This window comes from Nycticebus coucang, chromosome 14 (genome assembly GCF_027406575.1).
Source record: "Nycticebus coucang isolate mNycCou1 chromosome 14, mNycCou1.pri, whole genome shotgun sequence".
In the NCBI taxonomy this organism is placed as follows: Eukaryota; Metazoa; Chordata; class Mammalia; order Primates; family Lorisidae; genus Nycticebus; species Nycticebus coucang.
The window spans coordinates 84,948,844-84,968,430 of NC_069793.1; the positions used below are offsets into that span (position 1 = coordinate 84,948,844).

At 36.5% G+C, this 19,587-nt stretch overlaps 2 protein-coding genes and 1 non-coding gene across 3 annotated transcripts in view; 1 reads left to right on the forward strand and 2 right to left on the reverse strand.

Annotated features, from left to right (window-relative positions):
- Positions 1-19,587, forward strand: part of LOC128565270 (Putative N-acetylated-alpha-linked acidic dipeptidase) — a 69,981-nt gene that overhangs the window by 10,738 nt on the left and 39,656 nt on the right. Inside the window, exons 4-6 of the mRNA XM_053561616.1 lie at positions 6,732-6,833; positions 15,073-15,198; positions 17,228-17,414. Coding sequence (XP_053417591.1) covers positions 6,732-6,833; positions 15,073-15,198; positions 17,228-17,414 — 415 coding nt within the window. The remainder of the gene's footprint in view (positions 1-6,731; positions 6,834-15,072; positions 15,199-17,227; positions 17,415-19,587) is intronic.
- On the reverse strand, positions 8,856-9,745 carry LOC128565271 (COMM domain-containing protein 4-like). Its single transcript, XM_053561617.1, has one exon. The coding sequence runs from the start codon at positions 9,695-9,697 to the stop codon at positions 9,098-9,100; it is 600 nt and encodes a 199-aa protein (XP_053417592.1). The 5' UTR covers positions 9,698-9,745; the 3' UTR covers positions 8,856-9,097.
- On the reverse strand, positions 12,034-12,140 carry LOC128566114 (U6 spliceosomal RNA). The gene has a single exon (XR_008374410.1). It is a non-coding gene; the product is annotated as a U6 spliceosomal RNA (small nuclear RNA).

Genomic DNA, 19,587 nt, shown 5'->3' on the forward strand with positions numbered 1-19,587 from the left:
TCTTATGTTATGTCCTTATTTATTCTTGCTATTGCATGCATTTATAAAGTCACCAAAACCTATCACATGATACAAATTGAATCATGTGGAAGTTTTCTTTTAAGTAACCTATTTACCATTCATGAAAATCTCATAGGTTACCTACCAAAAGCTTTTTAATGTTTTTAAGTTGTACCCTTATTTCGGTTTTATTTTTATCCATGTTACACATGCAAGTAATCACGTACTTCTCCAGAGTGCCTGGCTTTCAATTTTTCCATTTTTGGAAGTAATCACTATTCAACTATGAGTTGATTCTTTTGATTTTTACCTCTATTTTTATAAATAACATGTTTGTTTATATTGCTTTGGTTTCAGATTCGGGCATTATCTATTGGCATTAGAACATTTCAGCCTATGCTCATCCCTCTGGCCCAATCACCAGTGCTCTATCTCCCATCTCCTAGTGCAGTTTAATTGTTGTAACTAACTGTCCTTAGCTGAATTATGTGGCAAACTATGATTCCTTTCACTCCTGCACAACCCAAACATGTTCTCCTCCCCACAGGCAACAAATACAATTACTATCTTGTGGATCCTATTAGAATTACTTTTTTTTTTTTTTGTAGAGACAGAGTCTCATTGTACCGCCCTCGGGTAGAGTGCCGTGGCGTCACACGGCTCACAGCAACCTCTAACTCTCGGGCTTACGCGATTCTCTTGCCTCAGCCTCCCGAGCAGCTGGGACTACAGGCGCCCGCCACAACGCCCGGCTATTTTTTGGTTGCAGTTTGGCCAGGGCTGGGTTTGAACCCGCCACCCTCGGCATATGGGGCTGGCGCCCTACTCACTGAGCCACAGGCGCCGCCCAGAAATACTTTTTAATGTATGCAGACACTTTGTTTCGCTATTGTTTATGTAGAGATAAGGTACCATGTGGACTGAACTATATATTGACTTTTTATGTCACCAAAAGTAAATAGAAATTTGCATGCCAAAATTGTTTTAATTATACTCTGAAAACATAATTAAGGCTACTAGTGAATTTTGGACAGTGAGTAATTAAGACTGGCATATACTCGTCCTTAGTTAAAGTTGACCTAAACAAATCATTTCTTTAACCTTAAGAACTTTCTTTCTGGTTGTTAGGATGACTCATAATTTGCTGTAAAATTCACTGTGGCACAAAGGTGGTGTAGAATTGATGACCATAAAGGCAAGTCAAATGAGACAAGCTTGAATACTCGCTTCCCCCAAAGCTTAATTATGTAATGAATGTTTGTAGACAGATTTTTATTGCACCTTAGCATAGTTTTTCTTATAATCTCACCCAGTGATTCAAATGAATATACCCTTGTAGATCACAGAAAAAATATGGAAAATTTGGAAAATGTGAAGATCTTGGGAGTAGTATTGATTTGTTTTCATTTTATGTTCTATCATCTTCAAGAAAGGGAGATAATTTGTGTTCTAGTTAGTCTAATATAACATTAGCCCAGATTCACTCCCTTCTTTCCCACTTCGGATTACTGGATCTGTGCTGAAAAAAGTGATGATACTAGGTATTCTTGACTTCATTCTGGAAGTCCTTTAATGTTTCACTGTTAAAGGAATTCCTTTATGTTTCACTATTAATTTTAATGTTTACTGTCTTCTTTATCGAGTTAATTTGCTTTCTTTCCAAGTTTTCTGTAACTTTTTGTTGGGGATTTACTTTGAATTATCAATACGCTTTTTTTTTGAGATGAACGTGTAATTTTTCTTTTTTTTTATTAAATCATAGCTGTAATTTTTCTTTTTTTTAATGTGAAGATAACATTAAATGATATTCTGACATTTAACTAACCTTAAATTTGGGGAACTTATAATATTAGCCAATATTAAGGTTGTACATTCTTATATTGATATATATTCAGTTCATAGACATAGCATGTTTAGTCTGTGTTTACGCAATTTTCTGATTGGATTATTATATCAGTATTATATTTATAAAATGAGCTGGGTTTTTCCAGGCTCTGAAATTGATCATGTTATATTTACAAGATCCTTTCTTTTCATCTTTCCAACTCAAGGAAAACTACTTGCCCTTGACACTGTATTTTGTGGAAGATTTTAAACTACTGATTTAGTTTTTTTATTGTTATATGACTATTAGATTTTTAAAAAATGTATTATTATGTCAGTGTTCATAAGTTTTTAAATGCATTTTTCCATTTCACCTAGTTTTCATATTTGTGATATAGTTATTTCTAGTCTTTTCTTATCCTTTTGAATCTGTGGAGGCTCTTTAAATATGTCCCTTGTTTTATTCCTAGTATTATTTATTTGTGTTATATTTTCTTTTATTGGTCCTGAGAGAGTTATATTACTATTCGTGCATTCAAAGAATAAACGTTGGCTTTGATAATCTTTTCTCATATAGCTTTTCTTTATATTTTATTAATTCTGCTTCTTTCATCTTTTTTTGTGTTTTCTCTTCTTCGTAACATCCTCAGCTGAGCCCTTAACTTTAGGCTTTTTCCTTTTCTATTATAAAGGAGCCATAAGTTTCCCTCAAAGAACCAGTTCAATTAGATTTCACAAGTATGGTTAAGAAGTATTTTAGTTACCATTAATATATAAATATTTCTCTAATTTCCATGTTTCTTTCTTTGACCCTAGAACTATTTAGAAGAATTTTTAAAATTCTGATTTAAAGATTGTGCTTGTAACCTGTTTGATCTGATTCACAAAATTAAATATATTGTCATCAGATCATGTGGTTTGAGGATGAGAATCCTTTGACATTTTTTGAACTTCCTTTAGAGCTGAATATGTGGAAGTTTTTTATAAATGTTCTGTTTCTGTGTTTCTTAAAAAATGTGTTTCTTAACAAATGTCTATTGTCGGGCTTCATATTTTGTATTTGTTTATTAGTTGGAGTTGGTTATTTGGCTGAAATTTCCTTTATCCTTAATGTGTTCTCATTTTATCTGTGTTCTTTCTTAATTGCATATATAAATGTTAAATTATCCCCTATAATGGTGAATTTTTCTTGGGTTTCTTTTTGCAGTTCTGTCAATTTATGTTTTGCATAGTTTTGAGCTCTATTATCAGATATAAATGAATTTAGAATTGTTGGTGAAATGAAACACTTACATAGTGGCCCTCTTTCTCTCTCAGTAAGGTTCTTTGACTTTGCTCTAAAATTCATTTTGTAAGATAAATTTTTTTCCGAAATTGATATTTGCTTGATATTTCTTTTTCTATTTTGTTACTTTTCTACTTGCCTAGGTTTATGTCACTCATAAAATGGTACACAGCCGATTGTATTCATTCAGACATACTGTGGTTTGTTTTTTTTTTAAACAAAATATACAGATTTATTCGCTTTCACAACAAATAAACAAATAGTACTAACTAGAGCAAAGAACTAAAGGAAATTAATCATTCTTTTCCATTTGTAGTTTTTTGTGAATGCTGATGTACAGTATTTAGGCCACTTCTACCTTCTTATTATATAAATATTATTCTTGTTTTATTCTAAACTCTAAAGCTTCTTCTCCCTTCCTATTTTTGGATTAATTAGCTTCATTATATCTTATAGTAATTTGGAAACTTAAAAAATCCCTCTTCTACTTAACAGTATCATAATTCATTTTTCTACAATATAAAACGAATACTTTCACTTGAGTCATACACTACCAATTCTAATTCAGTCTTGTTTTTATAAGCTTGAAAAACACAAGTTTATTATTATAATATTAGCACAATACTATTATTATATATAGTCCTTATCTATTAATTGTTACGATACATTTGCAATATCTTTGCTTTTCTATCCTTCTTGCAATATCTTAGCATTTCTTTTAGAGACTTTGTATATTTTTATTTTGTTTTGTTGAAAAATATTTTTTACTAATTTGATTTATTTTACATGAGCATCTGTTGTCCCCAGAATGTGACATTTTGGTGGGAAAATATCCTTTCACTTTTCTTCTCAAAAGGCTGTTTCTGCGGGACATAGATTTGTAGTTTGACCCTTACTATCCCTCAGAATATTCTCCAGAGAGAGAATATTCTATTGTTGAAATTGTTGCAGCCCATCTAACTTTTGCTCTGTATGAGTAATCTTGTCTAATGTCTTTTGCAATTTTTAGCAGTGCAAATACAATATTTAGTATTACAGTTTTACGAAGATGGGGGAGTATAGGTTATTTTTTTTCATCTTGGTCAGCATTCATTGGACATTTTGAATCTGAAATTATAAAGTTTATCGTTTTTGTCAATTTTGGACGATTTTGTATATTCCAACGTAGCTCTTCCGCATTGTTTGGACTCTCTTCCGTTAGAACTCTGTATGTGTCCTGAACCCTCTCCATTTTGTTTCTTGAGTCTCTTAAAATTTCTCTACTATTTTGTCATTTCTGTCATTCTTTTGCTGCATTCCGAATGATTTCTTTAGATCTATCTCATAAATCAATTAGATTTCTTCAGCTTTGTCTAAGTATTTTTTACCCCCTCACACATTATTTTTAATTTTTTAAATTAAATTTGAATTCAATATCATGTGTATGATAAATACAAAAAATATAGTCTTCAGGTGTGATTTTACTCTTTTTTCTTTTGGCTTTTTCCCATGGTGCTTTGTGTGTGTTCACTGATTTTGTGGCTCTGAGTTCTTCAGCTTTATAACCTTGCGGGGATTGTTTAAGGCCTAAGCCCAGGGCTGCTTTCTCCTATTCATTTCTGCCAGGCCTCAGGAGGCACCACAAACTTGGTACCACTTTGAAATAAATGATTAAGCTTGAGTTGTACCACATGGGCAGTGAGTGGACTATAGGGCTGGGAATTCTCAGGGGCCCTGTTGTTGTTTCTTTACCCCAAGCCATCACCTTCCATGGAATATGTTTTATTTCGAATTTATGCTTAACCCTAAGCAGGCTGCATGTAGATTATTTGATGACTGTTTTGCTTATCTGCTGTGGCATATATTGTGAAAAGTAGGCATGGGTCTTTTCTTTTGCTCATCAGCTTTCTTCATTGGTGTTTGTGTATTTAATGTGTGGACCAAGACAGCTCTTATTCTTCCAGTGTGCAACGAAAAAAGGTTGGACACCCCTGCAAAGATATGGATTTTAGAGACCAGCTTTATACCAGGGTCTTCTGTTAGACTCCATTGTTTGGACCACCCTTAGACAATCTTAACTTCAGAATCCCTTTCATGGGGTCCCAGGCTTTGATAGAGCCAACCAAGGCAGAGTAGATTCTAGTGCTACCTCTCAGATTTTCTGCTTGCTTTCTTTTTGTTGGCGGGAGTGTGGGGGGGTGCTTCTGATTATTCCCCCCCTTTTTTCCTACTTCATTTATATACTTAAGAAGATATATGTGTTGAAACTTCATGGCTGAATCAGAAAGGGTGCTGTCAACCATTTTTCTTGGAAGCGAAATAATGGACCATAACACAGTCTGTCTTGAAACTTTTGTAGTAACATACATACATATATCTAATTCAATGTTTTTCATTCTTTTCAGTGTGTATGTTGCTCAGTGTATCAAGATACTATCAAATATGTACTTACCCAAAATGTAAATTTTTGTTGAAGTGAATTTAATGTTTAATTTGTTCCTAAGTAATTATCTTAGCACTATTATAAATGACTAAGCTTTACCCCATAGTGTTGCTCTTTATTTGGGGATTAACTTTTTTTTTTTTTTTAGAGAGGGTCTCACTTTGTCACCCTTGGTAGAGTGCTGTGGCGTCACAGCTCACAGCAACCTCAAACTCTTGGGCTTAAGCGATTTTCTTGCTTCAGCCTCCCAAGTAGGTGGGACTATAGGTGCCCGCCACAATGCCCGGCTATTTTTTTGTTGTTGTTGCAGTTTGTCTGGGGCTGGGTTCGAACCCGCCACCCTTGGTATATGGGGCTGGCACCCTACTCACTGAGCCACAGGTGCTGCCCATTTTTTTTTTTGTTGTTGTTGTTTTTGAGACAGAGTGTCACTGTGTTGCCCTTGGTAGAGTGCCGTGGTGTCTCAGCTCACAGCAACCTCCAACTCTTAATGCTTAAGAGATTCTCTTGCCTCAGCCTTCCAAGTAGCTGGGGCTACAGGCGCCCACCACAACAGCCAGCTATTTTATTTTGTTGTTGTAGTTGTCATTGTTGTTTGGCAGGCCGGGGCTGGATTCGAATCCACCAGCTCCAGTATATGTGGCTGGCGCCCTAGCCACTGAGGTATAGGCACCGAGCCGGGATTAAAATTTTTCTCCTCAATCAAAAGTTGGTTCTTACCCACCACTTTCAAGGACCTCATGAGGTTAATTTGCTTTTAACCTTCTTATGAAACAATTCTCTAGTTAGGCTTTTATTTACACCAATCTGGGAAATAATCCACTTGAAAGAATCTATTTCTCAGTCTTCCTGCCATCAGGATACAGTTGTTCTCTTTTTTCTCTTTGGAAGTTTATCCTTTTCTGAACTTCTCTTTCAGTTATTCAGAAACTTTCTGTACTACTTAGTTATTTTCTGATTGTTTTGATTATTTGATTAGCTTTGTCTCCCTCAATAGACTTCACAATTTTGAGGACAGAGCCTGTCATTCATGTCATGAATTCCTTTCAGCTTCTAGCACAGTGCTGAGTGTTTGATATGTATTATCAAAATACTGAGGAATTGATTAATCCTCTACTGATGTAAAAGATAATATGCATTTTTTCTTATTTGCTTGTAGTAATCACGCTTTAACTGATTTACTTTTGATTATTTCTTTAGATTTTCAACACGTCGTTATTTGAACCACCTCCTCCAGGATATGAAAATGTTTCAGATGTTGTACCACCTTTTAATGCTTTCTCTCCACAAGGAATGCCAGAGGTAAAAACATAATAAAATAACATAAAAATGAAAAACAGAAACTCTCCTTTCTCTCTTACATTTAGGCAATAATTCAAGGGTGATAGAGTTTTCTGATGTAATCAAAATTCACCTTTTTCTCATATTTAAGAAACTAGAACTCCTTAGTAAGGAAAACAAATATTGATTATTTTTTATTCATGATGTTTTTAAGATAAAATATACTACAGTAAGATGCACAAATCCCAAATGCACAACTATTGATTTTTGACAAATACATACACCTGAGTAATCCAAATGCCATCAATATATAGAATGTTATCATCACTTCAGTCAAAGGTTCTGCACACCCCTGAGGTGATCATTCTTCTGATTTTTTTTTACCACCATTGATTAGTTTTGCCCATTCTAGAACTTCATATAAATGAGATTGTACGGCATGTAATATTTTGTACCTTTTCACTAAGCAGAGTCTGTGAGATTCACACATTTTAGTATTTATCAGTAGCTTATTCCATTTTATTGTGGAATAATTTTCATACTATGAATATCTTGTGTTCCTTACTACAGTTGTATAATGCTGATTAATTTCCAAAGAGTCTGAATAAAGGTATTGTTGCCATTTCCAAATTAAGAATGTGGATGTCCAGTTTAGAAAATTTTATGTGGTTTACTTAACAAACCGTGTGTATTATCTGAAATTTTACAATCAATTCCCAGATTCCTTCACAGTACTTTTGCTTTTGGTGAGTGTCTCAGAGCTTTTGTAGCAAAATGCCATGGACTGGGTGATTTGTAAAGAACAGAAAATTGTTTTCTTACAGTTCTGGTGGCTGGGAAGTTGCAGATCGAGGTACTAGCAGGTTTGGTTGTCTGGTGAGAGCTGCTCACTTCCCAGGTGGTACCTATTGCTACATCTTCAAGGGGGGCCATGCTATTTCCTCATATGGCAAAAGGCAGAAAAACAGGTCACATGGCCGTGTGGGGCTTCTTTTATAACGATCTTAATCTCATTCCTGAGGGAGCAGCCCTCAGGGTCTGTTCACCTCTTAAGGGCTTCATCTCTTAATCCTGTCACATTGGCGATATTTCCAACATGTGGATTTTAGAGCAGATGTAATCAAAGCATAGCAGTGAGAAAGCTAAGTTTGAAAAGACTGATTATAATTTATTAAAATCTTTTAAAAGATATTTCACAATAAGTAAATGGAATTTTGGATATGTCAACTTTGAGGTGCTTTGGACATATTCACAAGAAATTGCTAGCTGATGGTTAGATATGTTGGAAGCCACAGAGATGAAAGAGCTTAACTATCAGTGGGAGCATCCTAAGTAAAATCTTTGCATCGAGAATTGAATTGACATTAAAATCTGTCTTCACTAATCAGAATTATTCCAAGATTATAAAGATGATTTAATATCAGGTAGTTACACATTTTTATTAAGGTGAAAAATGTATTATTTTAATAGCTTTAAATATGTTTAATTTATTAGGTAACTTTTTAAAAACCTTACGAACTTAGAAGAATGTTTTCTATTGGCTATATAAAATTAATTTCAAAAGAATAGTTAACACTATACTTCATGCTGTCATTTTAGAAAAATCCTCCCTAAAAATTGGCACTAATTTTAATTGTCATTGTTACTATTTTATAATTGACATGAAATAGGAAGATGAGAAATAACAGTTGGAGATGAAGCGAAAGTGTATGTTAGATGTCAGTTACACTGAGGTTGTTTAGCCCTGTTCCTCAGATTAAGGCATACTAGCATCATGGGTCCACATGAAGTCTCCTATTTTATTTTATTTTATTTCATTTTATTTTATTTTCATTTTCTCGCTTATTCTTAATTTCCATCACCCTTTCTCTTCTCCGTTCTCCCAACACACACCTTCTCTACTGTATTTAAGTTGTCATGTACGTATCCTTGAAAATGCATGGCTTTGTTTTGTATTTGATGCATTTTAAATTTACATTAATAGTATTATATGTTAGGTCTTACTTGATTTCTTAGTATTTTCAATCAATGATCTTTTTTTTTTATATATTTCTGTTTATTCTTCCCGCTCATGAGAACATATTGACAAATGCCTTTCACAGGGAAAGGTCCTCAGGAGTCCTATGCTGAATTCTCAAGTGGGAGGCAGGTCAGCCAGGGATCTGGGAGGCAAGGGTACAGACCAGGCCCCCGCATCCTTGAACTGGAGCCACCTCCTGGAGTTCAGAGGGCAGCAACTCCACACAGATAGGGCAGTTCCACACAGGCCTGGAATACCCTTTTCCTCAGCCCAGGGCGTTCATCAGGGCCTGGGCCTGCTTCAGTTCTGCCAGGAGGACCTGGAACTTGTCTGCTGAGAGGGACATGACAACAGGCTGTGCTGGGACACCTGGGCCAGATGCCACCTCCAGCCGCAGGTGCACCATGGGCTCTTCCACGGATTGCAGCAGGCTGGAGCTCAGGGTGTAGTCTACCCGCCAGCCCACTCCTGCCAACCTATTCACGCGCAGACTGCAGGCCCGCAGGTGCTCCTGCAGAGGGCTTTGCTTCTCCTCATAACAGCGGCACAGGCTAGCTGCATGCTCTTTGGGCAGCCCCAGCTGTGGCAGTTCACTAGACAAGGATTCACCATCAACGCTGTGCTTTGCCGCACTGGAGAGGATGAAACTCAGTACTGCCACTGTGGCCTTCACATCACCAGACTCAAACTTGGCATCAGCAGTGAGCTTCAGGATCTTCTCGTAATCAATCCCCTGTCCCAGAAGCTCCTTTAGTACCTGGCTGCACAGCAGCTGCAGCTTCACAGAGGAAATCTTGGACAGTGTACTGATCTCTGCCAGGACCCAGTCAGGACAGTCCAGATCACCACAAAACCGGAACCTCATCGTGCCAGGACGCTGGAGCCCAGGAATTTCTTTTTTCTCAATCAATGATCTTTTAAAAATCTATCTGTATTGTTTCACGTCAGGTAGCTCATTGGTTTTCACTGGCACCCTGCGTTTTCATCCTGTGTGCACACTGCAAGTAACTCACCATTCTCAGTGGTGGGCATAGAGTTTGCCTTTAAAGCCCCATGAGTGCGAACTGCATCGGAGTGAATATGCTCATGTGTATCTCGGTATGGCCTGTGAGTGTTTGTTGAGCTGTAGAGAATGTTTAATTTCGCAGGGCTCAGCTTGTAGTGGTTTATATTCCCACTAACAGTGGGTCAGCGATCCTCTTTCCTCATGGTTTCATCAACACTTGAAATTATATAACTACCATTTTTGCCCATCTAATTGTTCTTTTGTTGTTTTAATTCATTTTAAATAACATTTCTCTGATAACATAAGTTTGCTCATCTCTATATTTATTAGCCATTCTAATTTTCCACTTTGTGAAGTAACTTTTCTGTTTTTCTTTTGCTGTGGTATTTCTGGCCTTTTCTTATTAACTTGTAAGGGTTTCTTAAACCTTTTAGTTATTCATCCCATATTGATTTTAGATATGGAAAATATCATCTCCTCATCTTTCATCTTTTTAATTATTCTTTAATAATTTCCCATTATTGAAAAGAAACCCTTCATTGAGATATTGTCAAATCACTTGCTTTATGTTTCTTCACTTTGAATATTCTTTACTCTCTACCTTCATTATTTATAGTGAGATGTGTATAACAAGAAAATACAAAAACATTAACTAGTAAATCTTTATTTCAAAATAGTATTCATATTACCAAATTAGAGCTAAATATATACAATAGCAGAAAATATAATGAAGAAGTTTAACATAAAACTAACATAAAATATGTTTCAAAAATCTTAAACATGAACTAATTGGAGAATACTGAGAAACACGTCGGTCATTAAAAGATTAATACTGAGAAACACGTCGGTCAATTAAAGGTTATGCATACAGAAACAGGTTATCTTCCCTGATGAGAAGACAAAAAGTGATAAAGAGAAAAATCCCATTCAGATTAGTTTTAGGTTTACGGCATAACCAGTTAAAATCTCCCAGATAATTTTTGGACTTTGATATTATTCTACTCATAAGAAAGAGTCTCAAAAATTATCCATTACTTCTTCCAAAAGACTTAAATTCTCCCAGATTAATGTCAGGATGGAAGGATCATGTGATTCTATATGGGGTGTGGGTTGTGTTCACATATCAGATGAGTCTGCAGGTTGCTCTGCTTCACTGGATCGTCTGTAAGCCAGCCGGTGGAAAGTTACTTCTTTAAATTATGTACCTCTGTATGTGCATTGAAGATAGTTCACTGTTACTAATCTTTGAATCTACATGCTGGGTTCTGCTTTAGGTTATTTAAAATCAATGACTTGACAGTGTCATAAAACATGATTTAATTTCGTGGTCCTCAAACTTTACCAGCTGTCAGGATGATCCCCAGGGCTTGCAACACAGATTCTGGTTCCCATCCTCCAATTTTCAGCGGGTCAGGATAGAGCCTGAGAGTTTGTGTTGCTAACTTGGTCCCAGGTGACCTTGCTTCTGAGAATTCAAGGACCATGCTTTGAGCACCACTGATTTTGCCTCCCGGTTCTGTCTTTGTTAACAAGGGCAGTACAATGGAAGCTTGAAAGAAACAGGGAAAATTCCATGCCAGTAGTGAAAGATGGTATTTATGCATAGTCATAGAACAATGGTGCAGTGTAAATTATACAAGAAAGTCTTTGAAAACAAAGCTTTTTCTAACTCACAGTGACAACTTGCTTTTGAGAACTGCTGAGAGGGCATATACTGTGTCTTACATTGGTTTTCTATCATGGTGAAACTAATGTCTTCTTCAGCGCCTTCTCCATCATACTCTGTTTTGTAAGGATTGCTGATTTATCAAAGATAAACACCATTAAGAGGCATTCAAAGTTAGGAGTATTGATTAAGGATAAATTTCAGGTAGAATACTTAGACTAAAAATAATGATTTTGCTAAACTAAAATCAGTTAATCAGTTTGTATCCTCAGTTGAATAGAATAAGAGTATGCCCCAGAGAGAGCCAACGAGTATAAATCAGACCTAGAGTGATACCATTAATGGTACATTAATATTGCAGTGATCTTAGGAAGAAATATAAGACATGAAATTAATTATTTTACTGAAACAATTAGACTTCATTTTGTTTAAAATTGCATCTACACAAGCACTAGCTCACTGTTCACTTACCCTATATAAAATTTGTAAAATTTTTCTGTAGTACTTTTCTCCTTTTAATTTTTTTTTTTTTAATATGGAACGCTTCACGAATTTGCGTGTCATCCTTGCGCAGGGGCCATGCTAATCTTCTCTGTATCGTTCCAATTTTAGTGTATGTGCTGCCGAAGCAAGCATTCTCCTTTTAATGTTTTATATAACTTTCTTGTTATTAAATTTAGGGTTTACTACCTTATTATCGTTCTCCCAGCTCCACCTTTCAGGGAGTCCCTAATTTAAGATGGTTCAACTTAGCATTTTTTGACTTCATGATGGTGAAAGCCATCCTGATTTGGTATGCTTCTGGACTTATAAGGGGTAATGTCTGGATAAACCCATCATAAATTGAAATACACTTTCACATGTGATATTTTCAATTTACCGTGTTTTTTTGGGACATGACCCCATTGTGAGTCCAGGAGCATCTGTAATTAAAGTTTCTGCAAGGGCAAGGATTTGTTATATTATCTAGAACACAGCCTGATACATAATATGTCTTCAAACAATTGTCAAATGAGTTCTAGAATCAGGTCAGAAAAAGTTCTATCATAGTATCTCATGTAAATTTGTTGTGTACATGGTATGAGAAATGTAGTCAAAACAAGAAAATAACAAAAATAAAGTTTTAAGATATCAGAAACCACTTCAGGCATGGGCTTCAAACTGGCTCTCTGAAGATGTTCCAAGGGTAGGCACGGGATGGTTTTAAAGAAATCAGTTTTCACAGCATCAATTAAAAGCAAAATGAGATACCACCCTCGCCTGTCAGTATGGCTGTTATTAAAAAGTCAAAACACAATAGATATTGGTGTAGTTGTGGTGAAAATAATGGAATGCTTATACGCTATCGGTGGGAATGTAAACTTGGGCAAGCACTATGGAAAGCAGTTTGGAGATTCTTCAAAGAACTAAGTGTAGACCCTCCAGTTGATTCAGCAATCCCACTGCTGGGTATCTACCCAAAGAAGTCATTGTATAGAAAAAACACCTTGCCTGAAAGTTTAACATTTCAAAGATACAGAATCAATCTAAATGCCCATCAGCTGATGAGTGGTTAAAAAATGTGGGATTTTTTAACCCATGAAATACCATTCAGTCATGAAAAGAAATGAAATAATATCTTTTGCAACAATGTGGATGAAACAGGAGACCATTTTCCTGAGTGATGTATTTCAGGAATAGAAAAACAGATACCACATGTGTTTACAACTGGGAGCTAAACAGAAGAAGCCATAGAGAGCAGAAATTCCTACTGGAAACTAAGAAACAGGGGAAGGCAAAAAGATCTACCTTTTGGCTACAGTGTACACTATTCTTGTGACAGATATACTGAAGCCCTGACTTCAGCATGGTAGAATTTATCTATGTAACAAAAACTCTTGTAACCCACTAAATTTTTTGAAATAAAGTATATTGATTTATATACATATACTACTTCTTCAAGGAAATTTGATAGTGAATCATAAAAAAACTTTCAAGCATGCCTAAATTCTCGATAATAAAATGTGAATGGAATTTAGCATGCTAGATGATAATGAAGGAATGTTTTCTTGTGTTCAGCATCTGTGGTATTGAGGAGCTGGATTAGGCAGAGGAAAAAGTCACACTGTCATGCCAGCTCAAGAATAGCCTTGGCCAACCCTACGTGGAGCACAGGAATAGTACTTAAGAATTGTCCTAACCTACGTTAAAGGTCTTAGTCTTCATACTCTTACATCAGTCGTTGCATATATGGCTCCTTGTGAATGAGCATGACCTTGAGCAGGGTGGCTGTCTGCCCCATAGCCCTAGAAGGGGCTGACAGATGAAGACTTTCAGTAGAGAGCTGAGTAAGACGTCTTTCACTGAAGGGGAATCGGGGCAGCACCACCCTGTTTCCAGTGCAAATATATATTTTTCTTTAGAGTAAAATTCTGTGGGAGGAGGAACAAGTTTAGAAGAAAAAGGAATGATACGATTCGGACTGTGGAGAAGAATGTATTAATGTATTTCTTTTTATAAATAGATGATGTTATATAGTAAGTAAATATGATGTTTAAAAATTCCTTTGGATATATATAAAAAGTTCTCTGGAATTGCTTTTGAAATGTTATTATTTATAGTATGCTATACATTTCTTCCTTTATAACTACTTAACAGTATGATAAAAAAATAATTTAGATGTCAATGTAAAAATATTAGGGAGTACATTGTTTTTCAAAATTAATTTAGGAACTAGGTGAGCAAAATATTGTGGAACACTGGTCTAATCTAAGGTCATTTTACAAAGAAGAATACTGGGACTTTGAGATGCTATAAGACTTGCATGTAATTATACTAATGATTAAAACCAGGCCCATTGGCCTGGCACAGTGTCTCATTCCTATAATCCTAGCACTCTGGTAGGCCAAGGGGGGTGGATTGCCTGAGCTCACGAGTTTGAGACCAGCCTGAGCCAGAGTGAGACCTCATCCCTAAGAGGGGGAAAAAAATAGCCTGTGTTGTGGCAGGTGCCTGTAGTCCCAGCTACTCAGGAGGCTGAGGTGAGAGGATTGCTTAAGCCCAAGAGTTTGCAGTATCTGTGAGCTATGACGCCATGGTACTCTACCGAGGGTGACAAAGTGAGACTCTGTCTCAAAAAATCCCCCTCAAACCCCCCCCAAAACAGACCCATAAAGCAGTGTTACTACCTGTCCATTTTTCCTTACCTGGTAGTTAGGAAGACTCATTAAGCTACTAAAGCTCTCACAAAGGGCTGCTTAGCCTAGGATACCTGGACCCCTTTAAATTTCATGCAGTAATGTGCCTATTTTATGCATTTTAACGGGGAGAGTTCTTCTGTAGCTTCATAGCCACTAACGAGGGGTCAGATCCAAAACAAAAAAAGACATAAATCATGGTGTGTGTAACCCATCTGATTGTTCTCTCAATTTAAATTCAATTCTTTCTTGAATCCGTTTTTTAAGGTTTATGCTTCTCTGACCCTCTTGTACGCTCTTACCTCTTCTTTTTCAAAGATGTCAAACAGTTCCCACCCAGCGAAACCTTGTATTGCATCTTACTTATACTTAATCATTCATGATCTCAACAGGGTGATCTAGTGTATGTTAACTATGCGCGAACTGAAGACTTCTTTAAACTGGAGCGGGACCTGAAAATCAATTGCTCTGGGAAAATTGTGATTGCCAGATACGGAAAAGTTTTCAGAGGAAATAAGGTAAAAATCATCTATTTTTTCTTTCCCCTAATATAAAATGTTATAATGGATCTTGCATGTGTAGAACCCCCGCCTTAAAACTTTCTGAATACTGTGATCCCCTTAGGCGGGCATTAAATCACATTCTTAGAACTTGGCCAGTGTTGTAGATGGTCCAGTTGAACAGAAGAGATTTTCCTGCACTTACAAGTTAATGCACTGGGTTTATTGCGAATTTATTATTATTATTCTTTAGCATCTTTGTTTTAAATATCATTTCCAAAAATGTTTGCTAACAATTTTACTATGAATTATTATTATAGGCAATGTGGTCAATCAAGTTATACAAAGAAGATTTTAAATGACTTGATTTCTTAATATATTCTTTTTCTTTTGTGGAGAATTAAATTTCAGACATATTCCCTTTCAGACATAGAATAAATAGGAATCTAGCCTGTGGTATCGACTTGCTTATTGTGTTTCTAGACTAGGTGAAGGACTTGCTACCACTAATATGAAAATTCTACAAATCTGCTGATCTTAGGGCTGACTCGTTTTAGAGCTTTTAGGAGAAGGGAAAAGCCAATTCTCTATAAGATGCTTGTTGTAAACCTAACCACAAATGGTTGAAGATGACATTCTACTACTCATTTAAATGTAATTTTGAAAATGTATATTACTGAAGATTAGGTGGTTGTAAGATGTTAGTTTCATTTCTTGGTTTTCAATTCGATTCCAAGTGTCTATGTCTCTGTTTTTGTGCTAGTACCATGCTGTCTTGAGCACTATGGCTTTGTAGTACAGACTAAAATCTGGTATGCTGATGCCCCCAGCTTTATTTTTGTTACTAAGAACTGCCTTAGCTATATGGGGTTTTTTCCGGTTCCATACAAAACGCAGAATCATTTTCTCCAAATCTTGAAAGTACGATGTAGGTACTTTGATAGGAATGGCATTGAATAGGTAGATTGCTTTGGGAAGTATAGACATTTTAACAATGTTGATTCTTCCCGTCCATGAGCATGATATGTTCTTCCATTTGTTAATATCCTCTGCTATTTCCTTTCTGAGGATTTCATAGTTTTCTTTATAGAGGTCCTTCACCTCCTTGGTTAGGTATATTCCTAGGTATTTCATTTTCTTTGAAACTATGGTGAAGGGAGTTGTGTCCTTAATTAGCTTCTCATCTTGACTGTTATTGGTGTACACAAAGGCTACTGACTTGTGGACATTAATTTTATATCCTGAAACATTACTGTATTTTTTGATGACTTCTAGGAGTCTTGTGGTTGAGTCTTTGGGGTTCTCTAAGTATAAGATCATGTTGTCAGCAAAGAGGGAGAGTTTGACCTCCTCTGCTCCCATTTGGATTCCCTTTATTTCCTTGTCTTGCAAACTAGTACAACCTTTCTGGAAGGAAGTATGGAGAAACCTCAAACCACTCAGGCTAGACCTCCCATTTGATCCTGCAATCCCATTACTGGGCATCTACCCAGAAGGAAAAAAATCCTTTTATCATAAGGACACTTGTACTAGACTGTTTATTGCAGCTCAATTTACAATCGCCAAAATGTGGAAACAGCCTAAATGCCCACCAACCCAGGAATGGATTAACAAGCTGTGGTATATGTATACCATGGAATACTATTCAGCCATTAAAAAAAAATGGAGACTTTACATCCTTCGTATTAACCTGGATGGAAGTGGAAGACATTATTCTTAGTAAAGCATCACAAGAATGGAGAAGCATGAATCCTATGTACTCAATTTTGATATGAGGACAATTAATGACAATTAAGGTTATGGGGGGGGAACAGAAAGAGGGATGGAGGGAGGGGGGTGGGGCCTTGGTGTGTGTCACACTTTATGGGGGCAAGACATGATTGCAAGAGGGACTTTACCTAACAATTGCAATCAGTGTAACCTGGCTTATTGTACCCTCAATGAATCCCCAACAATAAAAAAAAAAAAGGATATGTGCATAAAAAAAGAAAATGGATATTACTAAATCTGGAACAAGAAACTTACAAAAAGGCATTGTGTTTTCCAGGTTAGAAATGCCCAGCTGGCAGGGGCCAAAGGAGTCATTCTGTACTCAGACCCTGCTGACTACTTTGCTCCTGGGGTGGAGCCCTATCCAAATGGTTGGAATCTTCCTGGAGGTGGTGTCCAGCGTGGAAATGTCCTAAATCTCAATGGTGCAGGGGATCCTCTCACACCAGGTTACCCAGCAAATGGTGAGTGATCATCCCTCAATCATCGCAGCAAACTTTAACATCATTTTTAAGCTATTTTATTAAAGAGTTTGCTTTGATACAGTGGACTAAGTATGTGTCTGTACTTAAATTTTCTTTGCATATAAATATTTTAGAATGTCAAGCTCTCAAGATTATTGGTTCTTATTCCTTATTTAGAAGCTCAGGTTTTATGGGCTTCAGAATTCAGACTTTCTCCGATTTTTTAAATGCAGTGTGGTGCATATGCCATATATTACATATCACTCAGATCAGGGGCTGGGACAGAATACAGGAAACAAGCATACAAGTATTTGTGCCTCAGAATGCGTGACTATTCACCCTAGGTGGGGTAAATAGGAATGTAAATAGGCTCATATTTTGTCAAATCACTTCAGGTCAGATCAGGTTTTGCTATCAAGTAAATTCCTCCCAACTTTACGTTTTTCACATTTTTTTGGATTTGGTTGTGGTTAAATGACAGGAGAACAAAAGTTCTATAAGCTCATTAAATGTCATGTATAGAATATCGAATCCTGATAAAGCATGTTGCTTTTGTGCTATATAAAGGTAATACTGAGGACTATCAAGGAGTTTCCTGAATGTCAGGGCTTTACTTGAACAATGAAGGAAAGTGAGACTAAGAGAAATGAGCAGTCTGTCCAAAATCATCTCTCCAGTACATAAAAACTGAGATTCAAATTCGGGCAGTATGGCTCCCAGAGCCCACATACTTGTCTGGTTTTTTTTTTTTTTTTTGGCCGGGGCTGGGTTTGAACCCACCACCTCCGGCATATGGGACCAGCGCCCTACTCCTTGAGCCACAGGCGCCACCCTGTCTGTTTTTTAGAGACACTTTATGGCCCTCGGTAGAGTGCAGTGGTGTCACAGCTCACAGCAACCTCCAACTCCGGGACTTAGACGATTCTCTTGCCGCAGCCTCCCAAGTAGTTGGGACTAGAGGCGCCCAACACAAGGTCTGGCTATTTTTTTGTTGCAGTTTGGCCAGGGCTGGGTTTGAAGCTGCCACCCTAAGTATATGGGGCCGGCGCCCTACCCACTGAGCCACAGGCGCCACCTCACATACTTTTTTTTTGATCAAATGCTTCCCTGTGAAGCATTAGTAAAGGAAGCTCATTTATTCTAAATGTTCTCAGCTCTCTGATGATGGTTACAAAATCTGAGATCATTTAGTTTGTGTAGTTTGAAACTAAGTAAATCTGTACGACTTGACTAAAATTCTTTGTCAAAGTATATGTGGCTTTACTCATCTGGTTTTTGGTTGAATTGCAGACTCCTTTAAAATTATATACTTTTTGGCTTTGTAAGTTTTCGTAAAGCATAATAAATTGTCACGTATAGTGCTCTTTTTTAACAATATATTTATCTTATAATAAAATTAGCTGCATCTACCTGGACCTTGTGTTTTCCACCTTTTTATTTCCAAGTTTTAAAAAAATGCTGCTTCTCTCAAGCCCTTTTAGTTATACAGAGCCCAAACTGTGAAAATAAAATGAGATTAACTGGAATGTTTTTGTTGATGATCTTCAAATTTGGAGGATAGCATTTTCAGGAAGAAAATAATGTTATTTTTATGAGGCTGACATTTATTGAATTCTCTTATGCCTTACTCATTTTTTTCTTCCCTTTAATTTTACTTTTTGTTATGGTATAGTTCTAACATTTACAGATTAGATTGTGTATGTCTGGGGTGGTGTGGCTGAAGACGGTTGTAACACAGAAAAGTAGAAATAGTTACCAACACTTTGTCAATCTTAACTAAATTTCTTGCTAGACAATTTAGAAACTTGGAGGAAAAAATGGAAAAAAAACAGCCCTAATTTTTCTTAAATCTGAAGAAAGCATGGAATATGTGTTTTTATTTTTGTCTTAGACTTAGACTTCAAATGCAATAAAAACGCTTAGGTCTTCATCCCTAATTATTAGAGAAGTGCAAATCAAAACCACCCTGAGATATCATCTAACCCCAGTGAGAATGGCCCACATCACAAAATCTCAAAATTGCAGCTGCTGGTGTGGATGTGGAGAAAAAGGAACACTTTTACACTGCTGGTGGGACTGCAAACTAATACAACCTTTTTGGAAGGAAGTATGGAGAAACCTCAAAGCACTCAAGCTAGACCTCCCATTTGATCCTGCAATCCCATTACTGAGC

Bases quoted from the DNA above. Each gene is read 5' to 3' on its own strand.
- LOC128565271 (XM_053561617.1), bottom strand. From the start codon at position 9,697: ATGAGGTTCCGGTTTTGTGGTGATCTGGACTGTCCTGACTGGGTCCTG.